Raw genomic sequence first — 17,917 nt, 5'->3', positions numbered from 1 at the left:
AGCCATGCACAATACAGTATAATAATATGGTAGGACATCATGCTGGGTACGTACACACGCTGCTGCTCCATACTCTGTACACACGCTGCTGCTTCATGATCTGTACACACACTGTTGCTCCGTGCTCTGTACACACACTGCTGCTCCATGCTCTGTACACACACTGCTGTTCCATGCTCTGTACACACACTGTTGCACCGTGCTCTGTACACACACTGCTGTTCCATGCTCTGTACACACACTGTTGCACCGTGCTCTGTACACACACAGCTGCTCCATGCTCTGTACACACACTGCTGCTCCATGCTCTGTACACACACTGCTGCTACATCCAAAGTCAACTGTAGCCAGGAAAGAAAGGGGAGTGATATTGCCTGTATCAGGCTGTCAAGCACCCAGGAAAACCTTATCGTATTGATGGTGTGCCTGCTCTACTTTGAACTGCTGTCACAGAAGTAGTGATAGGCTAGCCCTATGGGGCTATCATATTGAATGTGGCGCAGTGCGGCAGGTCCCATCGTAATGCTGCAAGAGTAACAGTGCGTTGTGCGCGGTGAGGCCAAAATAGAAGTATCCCTTAATTGGAAAGTATGCCTCACAGTATGGCCGCACCACAGCTAGAGCCGGATCATCCACAAGGCAAACCTAGGCAGTTGCCTCGGGCCTGGAGCGAGTCTAGGGCCTGGTGGATTCTGCCCCCCACCAAATCTCACAAAAAAAAGACAGGTAACTGCTATCTTGCCTAGGGCCAATTTCATTTTAATCCATTTCTGACCACAATCATACCTCCCAACTTTTTGAGATGAGAAACCGGGACATAAGCCACACCCCCTGACACACCCCTAGTCAAAAAAATATATATACACAATTACAGATATATATATATATATATATATATATATATATGCAATTGTCATTAAAAAATGGTGGGGAGAAGGGTGAGGGTGCCCATGGGTTTCTGTGTCTATGCCCCCCTGATGTGTCTGTCCCCCCCCCTCTCTGCACCCCCCCTGATGTGTCTGTCCCCCCCCCCCCCCCCTCTCTGAACGCCCCCCTGATGTGTCTGTATCCCCCCTCCTCCCTCCCTGTAGGCAGAGTGAGCGCAGCGGAGCAGCCAGCCGAGTCCTCTTACCGCTGATCCACTCGTACTGGCATCAGACCTCCATGTGCTTCCTGTGACGTCATAGTAAACAGGAAGCACATGGAGGTCCGATGCCAGTACGAGTGGATCAGCGGTAAGTAAGAGGACTCGACTGGCTGCTCCGCTGCGCTCACTCTGCTAACAAGGAGGGGGGGACAGACACATCAGGGGGGTATTCAGAGAGAGGGAGGTAGGAAGTAATGAAGCCGGCTCCCGCATCCCTCATTACCGCGGCTGGAGCCTCGATCATTTTTTCCTCCTCCATTCTCTGCCCAGCCGTCGGGATTCAAGAGGGGGGGGCCCGGGATAGCGGGAGGGCCCCCCCAAATCGTGAGAATCCCGACGAAAACGGGACGGTTGGGGGTATGCCACAATGGTAATGTGCAGTGCAACTTTTTGGGAATGTTGCGGTGCGACCGTATAACAAGTGTACCACAATGGAATAGATCAAATGTAATGGGGGCCTTACTCAGGTGTAGCAGATTTTGCGGATGATCATGTGATTGAATTGTGAATCACTAATTTGCTGAGATCACTTCCTGCTTTAACTCACACAGGAAATGGAAACAGCACATGGCCATAACCAGCCAATCAGAGCCTTACAAATCTATCACCTGATCAAACTGATCACATTTTTTGTTCTACCAGTTCTGATACACATGAGCAACACTGTTCATAAACTGCTCATATAAAGTGGGCATCAGAATGAGCAATGAAATGTTAATTTTATGGGTTTCTGGCAAATGCATGCAACTGAGCCATTCAAACCCAGCAGCTCGAGTGGCTGGTGAGGATGCCTGTCTTGCTTTTAAAGGGACTCAGAGCTGAATAATAATACAAGATTTATACATACCTGGGGCTTCCTCCAGCCCCATCCGCATGGATCGCTCCCACGCTGCCATCCTCAGCCTTATCTGTCTTCTACACCGGGTCTCTTCACTTCCCCCCGATGCGGCCAGTTGTACGCATGCGCAGGGTCTCCCTCCATCTCTTCGGCCTTACACATGAGTCTACAATTATATATTCCAAACAGTTTTCTGCTTTGACAATGTGACGTTAGGTGATCCGGATGTTGACGGAGAAGTGTAAGCAGCAGCAGGAGATGTTGGATGTGTCGGCCCAGAAGGAGAATGACCTGAGTGAGCTGCAGATGGAGCATCAGAGCCTGCAGGAGGAGTCACAGAGCCTCAGGTGACTTGTAGGAGGAGTCTTCGTAGTCTGCTAGTGAACTATAATTGGAAGGTCAGAGGAGAGAAAAAAAGGAAGACACAGGAACACCGGGAGTCCGCTATAGTGTAGTGTTATTAATCGCACACAACACACCACACAGCAATTAGATACTCACTCTTCCAGGTTCCTTAAGTTGCACCCCATATGATCACTTGTGGGGAGATACCATCCCCACTTGTCCTTTGATCTGGTAGGTGGTCGCTTCTCAAAAAAATAAAAAAAAATAAAAAGGTACATTTTAAGAATAAAATTTTGAACTTCCCCACAGGGGTGAAAGCACAGAATACTATCACCAGGAGATGGCCAAAAATTATTTAAAAATGAAAAGCCATTCACAGGAGACAACTGTTCAATTTTCACAGTTTATTAAAGGTGCGTACACACGTTGGATTTTTCCAAACGATCGGACGTTTGGACGTCAAATCAGGCATGTACAAACGGTCATTCAGCTGATAAGACTGGTTTTGAAGGATCCGCTTGGCGGATCGGTCAAATCCAGTGTTATCAGCTGAACGACCGTTTGTACACACGCCCAATTTGACGTCCAAACGACCGGTCGTTTGGAAAAATCCGACGTGTGTATGTACCTTTAGAAAGCACAATGGACAACACATTTTGTGATGTACACACCACTTCTTCAGGTCAGTAAGTGTGTCTGTGACACAGCTGCAAAAGGGCCAGAGCACACTTACTGACCTGAAGAAATGGTGTGTACACTGCAAAATGCATTGTCCATTGTGCTGTCTACTTAAAGGGAACCAGAGACGGCCATACAGGGAAAATTAAACAAGATTTTATACATACCTGGGGCTTCTTCCAGCCCCATAAGCCTGGATCGCTCCCACGCCACCGTCCTCCGCTTCCTCTTTCGGCGGTACCGGGTCCTGTTACTTCCGGCGGACGCGGCCAAATGTCCGCATGCACAGGGGCTCCCTCCATACCCTTACGCATGCGGCTGCGCAGTAGGGCGCCGCACGCGTACGGGTATGGAGGGAGCCCCTGTGATGCGGACAATTGCCCGCGTGCTGCCGCCGACTGGCTGAAACTATGGGACCCGGTACCGGCGGAAACAGGAAGCGGTGGACGGCGGCGTGGGAGTGATCTGTGCATATGGGGCTGGAGGAAGCCCCAGGTATGTATAATAGCTTTACTTTCGTCCTCTCTGGTTCTCTTTAAACTGTGATAATGGAACAGTTGTCTTCTGTGAAGGTAAGTCTACAACTACCTTCTTTTTAAAGTTTTAATCTTTTTTAAAAAATGTGGTTGCCTCCTGCTAGAATGGAAAAGATATTTACCATGGAAATCATTCAGATTCTGTCATTTTACTAAGGAATAAATTAAGTGAAGAATCTGAATGGTTGTACGAGTGAAGTGCTAGTGCTTATGGGGGATGATGCTAAGTGGCTTAATCTTGGGCCTCAGTTTTACCATAGGTAAATAAGTGCTGGCTTACAACAGGAAAGATCTGAGATTCAAACCCAGTTCTCCTGTGTCAGAGGCAGAGCCCTTAACCAGTACACAAGGCAGCTGCAGGCCATTGGTTGTGAATCTTGATACACAGGGCTGCTATGTTTTGTGACATAGTGGCAGACACAGGGCTTGGATTTAGCACTAGGCATGAGCTAGTGTGCCAAGAGGGGCATCCAGCTAGTTCAGTGATCTGAAAACTTGGCTCTCCAGCTGTTAAGGAATAACAAGTCCCATAATGCATTGCAGGAGTCTGACAACCACCGTCATGATTCATAAAGGCAAATGCATTGTGGGACTTGTAGTTCCTTAACAGCTGGAAAGCCAAGTTTGCAGATCACTGAGCTAGTTTATCCAGCTCTCAATGCTCCTGGGTCAATGACGATAGCATGGCTCCAGGATGGTGAACGCGGTCACGCAGGAGAGGGTGGGAGAAATGACGGCCGGTGTTCCGATGTGTCACAGGTACCCTAGTGGCTGACCGCACTTAGCCTTCTAAACGGTGCCAGCGCACAGATCGTGCGAACTCTGGTCGCAGTCAATGCGCAGGAACCGTTAAGAATTAGCCGCAGACAACTCAGAAGGGAGCCTGTGAGACACGGATGATTACAACGTCACCCACTGGTTCAGAGTAAACTGCCACCACCGCGGTTACCATGGGACCGTGGAGCCCACTAACTGACTGACTAGTCCTGCGAATAAAACGGTTAAACACACGGTATTCTGTCTAGCCAACAACAAACAAACAGTAGCGTATCTTCAGAGACCCGGGATCAGTTCTGTGTGTGCTGATAAGCAGGGTAGCGGACAGTGAATGACTTGGAGAAAGTCGTTTATTCACGCAATATAAATAATTAATATATACAGACAATTATTAAAATCACAATTATTAAGACAGTAATAGCCAGTATAAAAATAAAAGAAGGGAGAAAAATACTTAGTTCCTGGAAAGATGTCCTTTTTGTGGGAAAAACAGAGTTCTGGGTTTCAATCAGAGTTCAGAGTTCAGACCAGGTGGATGCCAGCATATCCTCAAGCTGGCACCTGATGAGTTCAAGGTGTTTTCAGGGTGGAGGACACTGAGTTTGGCTCCTCTGCCATTCTTATGCCCCTGATTCAGTAGGAGGGAGTGAGGGCGGGCCCACACCCCCCCTTAGAACATGAGATGAGTCCTCCCCTTGTCCTGGGGGCCAGAAATCATGCCTTAACCATATATGGGCTCTATCTCACAGAACCATACAGGTCAGGGCAGATTTATTAATATTTTCAGGTCTGCCTCGATGTACCCAGCAGCCTGATACCAAACATGAGGGGTGGGACCCTTGTGGTATCAGCAGGGCACTTCCGAACTGCCTAACTGGCAGTCTTTCCCTCAGGATGGTCTGAAATTTCTTCAGAACCAGCGCCAGATAGGGTCAAGCCTGCTCTGTTAGTTTGGAGGGTCTGCCAGCCTGGCAACACAGAAAATATGATACATATAGCAGTTTATGGAATATGAAAGACCCCTGGGATTTATACCAGGTCATTCCCAGGCAAAGGCTCTTTGAAGTTGGCAGCAGCAAGCCACATGTCGGCTCCCTGCTGGGAAAAGGAGCCGGAGTGTCTGAGTTTCCTCACTCTAGATTGGTTCTGTCATGGTGCTTGTCACCTTATACCTGATGGATGGGCCATCAGCACAGCTTGAAGCCAGGGACTCTCTGGGCCCAGGCTCATTAGCATATCAAAAGAGCTATCCAGCCTTTAGGATGGTGCTCTCTCTCTGCTAAGAAAAGGACTTCAGCTGCCCCTACACACTCAACCCAGATTGTATCGATTTGAAGCGCAATCGATGCAGGGAATCGAGTGCGATCGCTTTTTCTTCATGAGCGGTTCCAGGACGCATCTGCGGCCCCGCAACCGTCCGTGACAGCCCTACCCCTTGTCTGCGGCTTAGCCACGCATCCGCAAGATGTGTGGCGGCGCCGCTAACCTGGCTGACGGGCCTCGAGTTGCCGGTACGGCGGGAAAACCTATTGGAGCCTGTGGCTCGGTTCCCCTGGACCGGTCGCGGTCTGCTACCCTCAGGGTTGACCCGACATGGACCGTTCTGGACAGGGCGTTTGCGCCACTGAAGTCGGACGTGGTGTCTGCCGGGACTGCTGACAACGGGCAGTGGGTTGGTTAGGTCAACAGCCAGCCCACGCAGGGTTCCCCTGCTAAGTGGCTGTGGACCTAAGGGAACCCCGCGGGGATCCCTGGACCTTCCCAGCTCCTGACAGACGGCACATGCCCTGCAGTAGTTTGCTACATCCCTGTTCATCCGGGGCCAATAAAACTGGTTCCGAATTCTGGCAAGTGTCTTGCGGACACCCGAGTGCCCTGTCAGAGGATTACCATGTGCGGATTTCAGCACATGTCCCCTGAACGCACTCGGGACCACAAGCCATTTGGTATTCGCGTGGGATCTACCTGTAGGGGGCTGTACAGACTCACTGTACAGTCTCCCACCTTCCCAGTACACCTTGAAAGCGGCCCCGTCTGCGAGGGGCTCAGCGGCTTGCTGCCTGAGCACCTCCAGGCTTAGGTCACATTGTAGTGCGGCTGAGAATACGGCGCTGTCAGTTTCAGCCAACTGGCTCATGTCACACGAGGCCAGCGGCTGAAAGGTCTCATCCCTGCGGTCAGAGGAGGGGGAGGAGGCCGGAACCCCCTCCACCTGTTCTGAGCTCGGGTTCTGAGCAGTGCAGCTGCGCGGTACTGCTAGCACAGGTACACTGTCAGAATGGCACAGACGGACATTACTCAAATCATCATTTCATGCAGTAATGACATTGACAGGTATAGACATTTTTTCATTACAGACAGGTTGTACAGTAAACTCAGGTACAGTTACAGCATCATCACAACAGACAGTCTGTACATCAAACTCAGGTGCCTTTGAAGCAGGCACTTTTGAACCTGGTACCCTTGAACTGGGCACATTCAACCCGCCTCCCCCTGGTGCTCCCCCAAGTGTATAAAGTACCTGGTGGTGGGTGGAGAGTCCGTCTCCTTCCGTGAGCGACAAGGCGGTCGTGGCAGGTTCATAGTAGGACACAAGCTTGCCCAAATCAGTCCCCAGCAACACAGGGACTGGGAGATACTTCATAACCCCAACAACCCTTTCGTGGATCCCTAATCCCCAATCCAGCTTCACTGTTGCGTGGGCTATGTGAAAAAGGGTGCCCTCTACTCCAGTAAGGGCAAGGGATCGGCTGGAGCTGATGCTCTCCTTTAGCACAAGGTGTGAGTGAACTAACGTGATGTCAGCTCCGGTGTCTCGAAATCCGGTGACAACTTTGCCGTTCACTCTAACAAGTTGCTTCTGGTCGGTTCGGTCGCGGATTTCCTTTCCGCGGGCAAACAGGACAAAATCTGATGATCCAGGCTGTGGTTCGCTGGCGGGTGTCTGTCTCCGCTCCGGGCAGTCGAATTTCATGTGTCCGGGCTGGCGGCAGTAGTGACAGGTGACCTCTCCAGGTGCTGCAGGCCTGGGTGCAGCAGCTGCGCTGGGTGGCCTCTGTGGCGGACGGCTCACAGGGGCAGGAGGGTCTGCTGAGGTATTGGGCTGACCTCCTCTCCAGCTGGATGGGACAGTTCTGCGGGTATCAGCCACCCGGGTAGTTGCAAAAGTCTCAGCAAGGTCTGCAGCGACAGTGGCTGAAGCCGGCCTGCGTTCTAACACAAACTGTCGTACATCAGCAGGGCAAATGTTCAGAAATTGTTCGAGGACTATCAAGTCCTCCAGGACGCCATCAGACCCTTTGGTGAGGCCTAGAGTCCACTGGCGTAGTGTGGTGAGCAAGCTGCTGACCACATCTCGGTACGAATCAGAAGGCTTTTTCTGCCAGGCCCTGAACTTTTTCCAATAGGCTTCTGGCGTCAGCTGGTACTTAGTAATGATAGCGTCTTTTATAGCAGCATAATCATTATCCTTCTCCGCAGGCAATTCTGCGAAGGCATCAAGCGCTTTGTAGCGCAGCAAAGGTGTCAGATGTCTGGCCCACTGGTCTTGGGACAGACGATACTGACGGCATGCTTTTTCAAAAGACCGCAAAAACAAGTCAATGTCTGTGTCTTTTTCAATATTAGCAAATTTAAATTTTGCACTTACGGGTGGTGCAGCTCCTTCAGCAGGGAGGCTGGGCGGTGAACTCCGGCTGGCCTGTTGAACCTTTGCCATGTTGAGCTCATGCTGTCGTCTCTCCCGCGCCTCTGCGGCATCCCTCTCCGCGTGGCGTTCAGCAGCAGCAGCAGCAGCTTTGCGTTCTGCAGATTGGCGCTCCCGTTCCTCTCGTGCCTCTCGCTTTTGCTCCGCCATGTACTGCAGGTACTTGTCCAGGTCAGTCTCCATCAGCTTTTGTAATGCCTGCTGCATTACCGGGTCAGCACCCATGGACAGTCCAGTACTGGCCGGTTCCAGGCGAGTACTTTCAGAAACTCTGGGATTGGGGTCCATACTGACAGTCTCTGGCGTAACTGTTGCAACAGGGCCCGCAGGATGCTCAACCTCTGTACGCCTAGGATCTTCAGCCTCTGGTTCCCCTCGATTGTCAGATGGGCTGGTATCCACCTCAGCAGACACTCCCGGCTCCTGCAGTTGCTGGGTATCCCATCTGGACAAGTCTGCTATCAGGTCCTGTTGTTTCCTGCGGCCGACGTCAATGCCTCTCGCTTGGCAAAGATTTTGCAGGTCCGACAGGCACATGTTCTGGTAATTCCCGGACATTTCCATGCCAAATAAAATAAAACTTTTGGGGAGGGGTACTGGCTACACAGTCTCTCTGTATATATAAAAAATATATTGCCTTCCAGCTACACCAACGAATTAGTTCGTTTCTTGATAGCGCTAGCGCTATCTTAGATACTTTTAGCACAACACAGATCCCAACCGCTGCCTAACACTGTCACAGGTACCCTAGTGGCTGACCGCACTTAGCCTTCTAAACGGTGCCAGCGCACAGATCGTGCGAACTCTGGTCGCAGTCAATGCGCAGGAACCGTTAAGAATTAGCCGCAGACAACTCAGAAGGGAGCCTGTGAGACACGGATGATTACAACGTCACCCACTGGTTCAGAGTAAACTGCCACCACCGCGGTTACCATGGGACCGTGGAGCCCACTAACTGACTGACTAGTCCTGCGAATAAAACGGTTAAACACACGGTATTCTGTCTAGCCAACAACAAACAAACAGTAGCGTATCTTCAGAGACCCGGGATCAGTTCTGTGTGTGCTGATAAGCAGGGTAGCGGACAGTGAATGACTTGGAGAAAGTCGTTTATTCACGCAATATAAATAATTATTATATATATAGACAATTATTAAAATCACAATTATTAAGACAGTAATAGCCAGTATAAAAATAAAAGAAGGGAGAAAAATACTTAGTTCCTGGAAAGATGTCCTTTTTGTGGGAAAAACAGAGTTCTGGGTTTCAATCAGAGTTCAGAGTTCAGACCAGGTGGATGCCAGCATATCCTCAAGCTGGCACCTGATGAGTTCAAGGTGTTTTCAGGGTGGAGGACACTGAGTTTGGCTCCTCTGCCATTCTTATGCCCCTGATTCAGTAGGAGGGAGTGAGGGCGGGCCCACACCCCCCCTTAGAACATGAGATGAGTCCTCCCCTTGTCCTGGGGGCCAGAAATCATGCCTTAACCATATATGGGCTCTATCTCACAGAACCGTACAGGTCAGGGCAGATTTATTAATATTTTCAGGTCTGCCTCGATGTACCCAGCAGCCTGATACCAAACATGAGGGGTGGGACCCTTGTGGTATCAGCAGGGCACTTCCGAACTGCCTAACTGGCAGTCTTTCCCTCAGGATGGTCTGAAATTTCTTCAGAACCAGCGCCAGATAGGGTCAAGCCTGCTCTGTTAGTTTGGAGGGTCTGCCAGCCTGGCAACACAGAAAATATGATACATATAGCAGTTTATGGAATATGAGAGACCCCTGGGATTTATACCAGGTCATTCCCAGGCAAAGGCTCTTTGAAGTTGGCAGCAGCAAGCCACATGTCGGCTCCCTGCTGGGAAAAGGAGCCGGAGTGTCTGAGTTTCCTCACTCTAGATTGGTTCTGTCATGGTGCTTGTCACCTTATACCTGATGGATGGGCCATCAGCACAGCTTGAAGCCAGGGACTCTCTGGGCCCAGGCTCATTAGCATATCAAAAGAGCCATCCAGCCTTTAGGATGGTGCTCTCTCTCTGCTAAGAAAAGGACTTCAGCTGCCCCTACACACTCAACCCAGATTGTATCGATTTGAAGCGCAATCGATGCAGGGAATCGAGTGCGATCGCTTTTTCTTCATGGGCGGTTCCAGGACGCGTCTGCGGCCCCGCAACCGTCCGTGACACGACGTAATAACCTACACGTCGAATCAGCCTACACTCACTATCAAACGTATACCAGGAGGGTTAGGGTTGGGGGAGGGGATAGTAAAAGTCTATGGGATGTAGGCTAGTTTGACAGTGTAGGTTAGATTGTTGGAGCACCTGCCAGGGAACTGGGGCAGCCAGCTCAATTACAGTGCAGTTCATCAGGCTATTTGCGGGTTTGGTGGAGGCCAATAGAGTCCTGATATGTAAATCCAGCCCTGGGCAGACCGTTCTAAATCATCCACTGCAGGTTTATTGGATTCCCCATGGGGAGGTAAAACCAAGTAGCTTTCTGTTACAAGTTTGATGTATCAGTCATTGCACTAAACTCTCAGTGTGTCTCCTTCAGACAGAGAATGGCGTCACTAGAAGGTGAGGTACAGAGGCTGATGGCAGAGAACAACAAGCTGATTGGACTTTTGGAAGAGGAGGGGAAGCGGAGACAGTCTGTGGAGAGGATCCTGAGTCAGGCAGCCTCATCGCTGAAAGATGTTCTCATGGTATGAAGCTGCACAGCATAAACCCAATTATTTGTCTATTATATTAGTAGGCTAATATGAAGCTTTAATGTATATGTCAAACATCTGGGCAATACAAAATTAGCACAACATGGAAACAATCATGATCAGAAGTTACTTTCAGTGAAAACTGCCTGTCAGAAATAATCAACATGTGCAGAGATGTAAGGTTCTGAGTAATTGCAGATTTTGAGTTTTCGTTCTGAATACTGTATGTTACCATGGATATTTTGGGTCTAAAGTGGGAGTTCGCTTATCTGCAGATAATATACTAATAGTGGGGCTTTCGGGCAGATTGTGTATTGGAGCACTATGATGAACGCATATCTACTTGTCCTCACTCCAGCTCTGGTCCCTTCGTATCCCCGGCAACTCCTGAACTGTGCACTAGAGCTCTAGGATCACTGTGGTCACATGACAGAGAGCTTGGCACTCTAGTGGCCAGTTCAGAAACTGCTGAGGAGAAGTGGGGACCGGAGGGATGAGAGGTAGATATGTTTCCATTGGCACACTCCAACACACGGTCTTTCCAATTCCAAAATGTTATCAAATCGGAAAAGTATCGGTGTGCAGTATTGCCGTATGATCAATGTTTTGATCAATTTCCAGTCAAATGGGTCGGGAATGGTGGAAAAATCTCAATGTCAAGGGTTCAATCGGGTACATGGCATTAACGGCATTTTAAATCACGATCACCAACAGACAAGACAGATCCCCAGCTAGTGTCTCACCAAGCGTTAAGTGTTGTCGACCTGTGCCCAGTGTTTTAAAGTCTCACCTTTCTGCCACAACTTCTGGCCTCCTCTGGTGTCTGTTGTCACCACGGGTGCCTTATCAGTCAACATTAGCGCATGTGTGATGTCACGACATTTACTGAGTTACGTGCAACTCCCAATTATGTCAAACACCAGAGGAGGCCTGGAGTCGCACCTGTGGAGAAGTGAGACTTTATTACACTGAGGGGGGGGATTCACACATGGGGTGTGGCCCGGCCTGGCTGACGGCAGCAGCAGGATGATGGTCAGGCAATACATCCCTCTCTCATCAGATTTGATCAATGAGGGTTCTATTGATCAAGTGATGTGTGGCCACCTTGAATCTATGCAGTAGCTTCCTTGCATCATTGGATATTAGATCCTGCATATACGGTCTAGTATCCGCTATGCAGAAGCCATTGTTAATAGGCACATGACTGAGCAACGAGTGTTGGAGGATACTGGACCCTCTGTCGTTTTTCACCCTGATGCAGCTTCCTGATTTTCAGCCAGTTTGATCACTTAGAGACACTGAAGCGAAAAAAAAATATGATATTATGATTTGTATGTGTAGTACAGCTAAGAAATAAAACATTAAGATCAGATACATCAGTCTAATTGTTTCCGGTACAGGAAGAGTTAAGAAACTCCAGTTGTTATCTCTATGCAAACAAGCCATTAAGCTCTAGGACTTTCAAAGTCGTGGAGAGGGCTGTTATCTGACTTTTATTATCTCAACTGTTCCTGGACTATTTACTTTTTCTCTGCCAGAGGAGATGTCATTAGTTCACAGACTGCTCTGAAAGAATCATTTTGAATGCTGAGTGTTGTGTAATCTGCACATATTATAGAATGATGCAATGTTAGAAAAAACACTATATACCTGAAAATAAAAATATGAGAATATTTTCTTTGCTGCTAATCTTCTAGTAATTATTCATAGTACACAACCAATTCACTATATCATTTTTTTTTCCGCTTCAGTGTCTCTTTAATTTAAATGAATTAACTTGCCCTAGCTCATACACGCATTCACTCTTACAGATTTTGTTTGTGCTTGTGCAGGATACTCCTAGGAATGAAGGGGAGGATGCAGAAATCACAGCCTTACAGAGAAGAAGTACATTTTTGGAGAACCTTTTACTTCTACTCAACAGTGCTGCTGCTTTAGGGCTTGGGCCAGCTTTAAATGACTTCCAGAGCAAAGATGATCACTATACAGAACAACACCTGACACCTAAGGGCAACAGGTACAGCTACATACTTATCCTCATTATGGTCTTGAGCTATGAGTATTGACTAATAGCACAATATATCAAGGTTAGGAAGGATAAAGAAGGTTCATAGGGTTGGCAGCCCACAGATAAGCACATTCAATTTAATTGAGCTTTATTGACAGGACCAAATACATTTAGGGAGGTGGGGTGGTAGAAGAGGCCGAAGCATATGTGCTGAATGACTGGGATGAAAAATAATCAGTATTACTTTTTCTTCCCACCTAGCATAGTAGAGGCCATTGCATAGTGGTAAAGGAACTGCCTTTGAAGCAGAAGCTTGGGGCTGGGGCTTTCAAATGTAATTGCCTTGATATTAATATATTTATCAAGATTTCAACAGAAATTACACAAAACTGCTCACTTTCACAGCCCTGTGTGCAGGAATGATTTCAGTGGTAAAATGGCCATTGCCTTTTGGGAGATAGAGACATAGGAGATGGCAGTTAGAGCAAACCAAGTGTAACATTTTTCACTATAGTGCTCCTTTAATGGGAACAGTTTTGGGACCACTCCCTTACTTATTGCATTGAAAGTTGGAGGTCGCTCCCTTGGTGTAGTCCTAGTATTCCATCCCAGGGAGTGGGATGTGTGGACCCACTATGTGGAATAGGGTGTAGCCCTGCTTATGTAGAAGTACTAGACCCAGGAATATGTATACTCAAGAAGAGCCCAATAACCAAATAATATATATAACATTAAATTGACATTAGGTAAAAAGGAAGTTAACTTGCCTCCCATGCAATGGAAAAAGGTAACTTAATTTATCATATGCTTTGCCAGTAACTCTTTGGTGCTTTTACTCTTTGTTGCATTGGTATAAGGCTTTGTACCCGATGAACCCAGAGTCATCTGTCAGAAAGGATCACAAATAAAGTCTTTACCTAATTCCCACTGAGGTCAGCCATTCTCCTTTTTACCTAATGTAAATTTAATTTAGTATATATCATGTAGTTATTGGGAAACCCTTGAACATTAGCATTCCAGCTTCCTTTGGACATGCCTGAACTAAAGCAATCTCGTCTAAGTCTGGCTCGGGGGTTAAATGCGGCCCACCAAGCCTTTTCTAGTGGCCCCCAACGCTCTCTACAGTTGTTAATTCAATGCAGACCGACAGCTGGAGCTGCAGTGCTGCATGCAGAGGCCACCTTGAGTTACCGCTCTGCCCCCCCTTTTGTTCACCTGTAGGTTATCAGCCACCACTGTAGCAGTAGCAGCCGCCACTATGCCGGCAGCAGTAACAGCCACTGATTAGCAGCCGCCACTATGGTAACTGCACACCGTATTTGGGTTATTTCCAGTGGAAATGTTTTAATTGATAAAATGTCACAGGCAAAGTGTACCTGACGGCAATCAGCAAATGTGTTAATTTCACTAGTTCGGTCCCCTAGCAATCTCAAGAATGGCAATATGTCCCTTGGCCTAAAAGCTTTGGACACCCTGCTTTAGTTAGTCCAGGATATTCCGACTAGGAAGAGGCTAGGTCCAGGAAGAGTTCTGACAAGCAGTGGGCTGGCCTGCTGGCTTTTAGCTTCTACAAGAGCTGGTGGATTTATGATTCTAGTGTTTCATTACTTGAGACAAAGGAAGAATGGCAGATTAATTTACAGGCAGAGAAATACAGTTTTCTTCCTGATTTTGGAGCATTCATTGTACCCGAGCTAGAGGTTTGTTTTTATCTTTCTAGGAAGCTTGTCTCACCAACGTTGAAAGGCCCAGGTGTCGTTCCTCATTACAAGTTGGGAGATCTGGGACTGGTGCCGAGGCAAGACGCTTCCAGTGCAGTGCTCAGCAAAATTGGGATGCTTTCCAGAACCACCAGGCTTGGTCCAATACAAGCAAACCCAGGTGCAGCAAAGGTAAGACTCCATCTGTGTCTTCACCACTTGAGCTTTTTGCTAGCTGCCAAATCCAAGTAACTAAATGGATAGATCTGATGGATGACAGCAAAGTAAGCCATATAAGAAGGAAAGGGTTCGCTGAAGATGTTATTTGACATTTACGTTGTTGACATTGTATTCTGCATACTTTTTTGTGTCAACACTACTTACTAATGGTGCACATATAACATTTGCACAAGGTATTTTTGGCACTGGCTTTGGCTTACTATTTAGCATATTCTGTAAAACTTTTTATTCATGCTTGCATGGGTGAGAGGGATGCTAGCACTGTAGCTGTATGAGTGCAATAGAGCATGATGCAGGCCAGTGTGCTCTGACTGTATAGGATGGGTCTGTAAAAGCAGATTGAAGAGGGGAAAGTCTGCACTGCTAGATAATTGCTTTATTCAAAAGTGCATAAAAGGGTGAAGGAAAACATCATTGGCGGTATATTTCAAATGGTGCACATACCGGTTGGTGGAGAGGATAGAGGCGGTGGATGCTGGGCACAAGTCTGACGGCCGTTTCGCGCTACCACGCTTCTATGCAGGATAGCCTTCTGAATAAAGCAATTATCTAGCAGTGCTGACTTTTTCCCCTCTTCCATTTGCTTTTACTGATTGCTTGAGCCTATCTTTCCATACTTGCTAACCTCCCCCCCCCCCCCCCCCCCCCGTCTTTATTGGCTATGCCAGAGTTGCCCAAAACCCTGTGGTAAAAATGCCTGGCTTGTCGCTGATGTACCCCTACATTAATCCCTGTTATAAAGAAAACTCCTCCTGGCATCTACCGTAAATAAAATGGTGCCCTTGGCAAAATTTCTCATGTGGTCTTCCTGACCCCTTCTCCAGAGATCTCGCAGGGATGGATATGTAAGGATGTTACAGGAAGGCGGAGCGCAATGACAGGTGGGAACGCTCCACTATGGGGGATCCACCACTTATTTGTGCCACACACCTGTAGTGACTCCACTAAAGGGGGATATTTGGGTGCCTGTACTGCCGATTCTGGGGCTCTGGGCAATTGCCCAGGTTGCCTCTATGTACGTCGGCCCTGCCTCCTGGAGAGAAGAGTCAAATTCTACATTATAATTTGTAAAGCACTTTTCCTCCCACATGACTCAGAGCGGATAGCATGTTTCAGTTGAGTAATTAGTGTCTGGGTGTAAAATGTGACCAAGGAAAAAGGTACAAACCTGTAAATTCCAGACTAAACAGGTGTTTTCAGTCCCCAATTTGAATGCCTCTAGGGATGAAGCTATCTTGTCTGAGCACAGTGAGAAGTTCCATAGAGGAAGCGTAGCATTACAGAAGCGTGCATGGCACTTTGCCGCCAGGTCAGTTTGGCGCAGGGTCAGCCGAATGATGGCTCACCCTGCTGCTGGTGAAATTCCAGGCGGCATTAATTACTATTCCCCCCCTCCAAGTTGTAGCAACTTGGAGGGAAAAGTAATTTGGGGGTTCGAAAATTCCCAGATCCCAAATTAGCCCTGCGCAGGCTGCGGACTATAGCATTGCTGCTATAGCCATGCCAAAGGCTTTGAGGTGGAAATTTGGGAAGTATGGTGCAGCTACGACAAATCCTCATCTAGTCAAACTGTGCCAGGATCTATAATGGTGGCAATCAGCCTGACCTTCAGAAAAGTGCCAGTATTTCTTCGGGAAATAGCATCACTTTTCAGATCACTATATTTATAAGAGAGTATTTTTTGCATTGTACAAGAGCATGTTTCAATCCATGGCCATTGTTTTTATGATCACATAGCCTGAACAATAGTGTTGGTGTTTCAATTCAGGAAATTGAATTCGGCAACCCGAATTCTTCCACACACCACACTTCCAAAGCTGTGGACAGGATCATGCTGTGCCTCCTGGCCTGGAGGAGGAAGCATCATAGTCATGCAAAGTGCGTCATGAACTGCGAGCGAGTCCACTGCCACTCCCTGTCCACTGCTTTGTGTGCTGAAGTGTGGTGAGCGGCAAAATTTGGGTTTCCGAATTAATTCTCCTAAATTTGAACACGAACACTACTAATAGCCCTGTGATTTAGGTCACTTGCTGGTATCACCTATCACATGGCTAAAAGAAACTCACACACACTCTAGACCACAGATGTCAAACTCGCGGCCCTCTTTGCCATTTTATGTGGCCCTTGAGAGCTTCAACTGTGCACCATTGTGAGCAGTGAAACACTGCCCTCCTGTCCAGACCAGCACACCTTCTACAGTGGAAAAAAAACAATGGGACCCCCTGCTGGGATCCAACCCCCCTTGTGTGGTTGGTAAAACACACATACACACACACCTACACACATTTCCTCCCATTACCCTCTCCCCCCATAGTAGAGTAGCTCAGCGGAGCAGTGTAATATTTACGTGCTCCAGCGAGGTGTCTGGACTCTTCCCAGCAGCTGCATGCCCTTTTGCTTCCATACCTCCTCCTACCGATCACGTGACATGACTCAGGAGTCAGAGGTATGCAACATAGAGCATGTGGCTGTCAAGATGATCAGAGGAGACCTGAAGCAGCATTGGAGCAGGTAAATATTATGGTAAATTGCGCTACTCTGCAGAATGGGGAGGAGCAGGCCCCTCATGGTCGCTATAGTTACACCACACAGTTTGAGACTGTTCAATAAATGTTAAATCTTAACAAACAATTTGGCCGGTGTAGTGAAAAATTTTTGCTACCCATCATATTTTGCAACTTGCTATAGAGGACAGTGTATGACTGTGTAGGCGTGGCTCCTCTCTGTTAACACGCCTGTAATTTTTTGCAACCACAGATCCCATTGAGCAAGAGGGGGGATTGTTCCCTCCAGGGGGGGTTATTAGTTGAGCAAGAGGGGGGATTGTTCCCTGGGGGGGGGGGGTTATTAGTTGAGGAAGAGGGGGATTGTTCCCTCCAGGGGGGGGGGGTTATTAGTTGAGGAAGAGGGGGGATTGTTCCCTCCAGGGGGGGGGGGTTATTAGTTGAGCAAGAGGGGGGATTGTTCCCTCCAGGGGGGGTTATTAGTTGAGCAAGAGGGGGGATTGTTCCCTGGGGGGGGGGTTATTAGTTGAGGAAAGAGGGGGATTGTTCCCTCCAGGGGGGGGGGGTTATTAGTTGAGAAAGAGGGGGGATTGTTCCCTCCAGGGGGGGGGGGTTATTAGTTGAGCAAGAGGGGGGGATTGTTCCCTCCAGGGGGGGTTATTAGTTGAGCAAGAGGGGGGATTGTTCCCTCGGGGGGGGGGGGGGGGTGTTGTTAGTTGAGCA

General features: G+C 48.3%; 1 protein-coding gene across 1 annotated transcript in view; it reads left to right on the top strand.

Moving 5' to 3' along the window:
- The window catches only part of CFAP157 (cilia and flagella associated protein 157), a 35,015-nt gene extending 19,447 nt beyond the window's left edge, over positions 1–15,568 (top strand). Inside the window, exons 5-9 of the mRNA XM_068247963.1 lie at positions 2,202–2,332; positions 10,586–10,736; positions 12,575–12,759; positions 14,471–14,642; positions 15,515–15,568. Coding sequence (XP_068104064.1) covers positions 2,202–2,332; positions 10,586–10,736; positions 12,575–12,759; positions 14,471–14,642; positions 15,515–15,568 — 693 coding nt within the window. The remainder of the gene's footprint in view (positions 1–2,201; positions 2,333–10,585; positions 10,737–12,574; positions 12,760–14,470; positions 14,643–15,514) is intronic.
- Positions 15,569–17,917: the final 2,349 nt, after the last annotated feature.

The sequence above is a fragment of the Hyperolius riggenbachi genome, chromosome 8, assembly GCF_040937935.1.
Source record: "Hyperolius riggenbachi isolate aHypRig1 chromosome 8, aHypRig1.pri, whole genome shotgun sequence".
Lineage (NCBI taxonomy): Eukaryota > Metazoa > Chordata > Amphibia > Anura > Hyperoliidae > Hyperolius > Hyperolius riggenbachi.
Note: the sequence above shows the minus strand (reverse complement) of the source record. Positions and strands in the feature narration are given on the sequence as shown.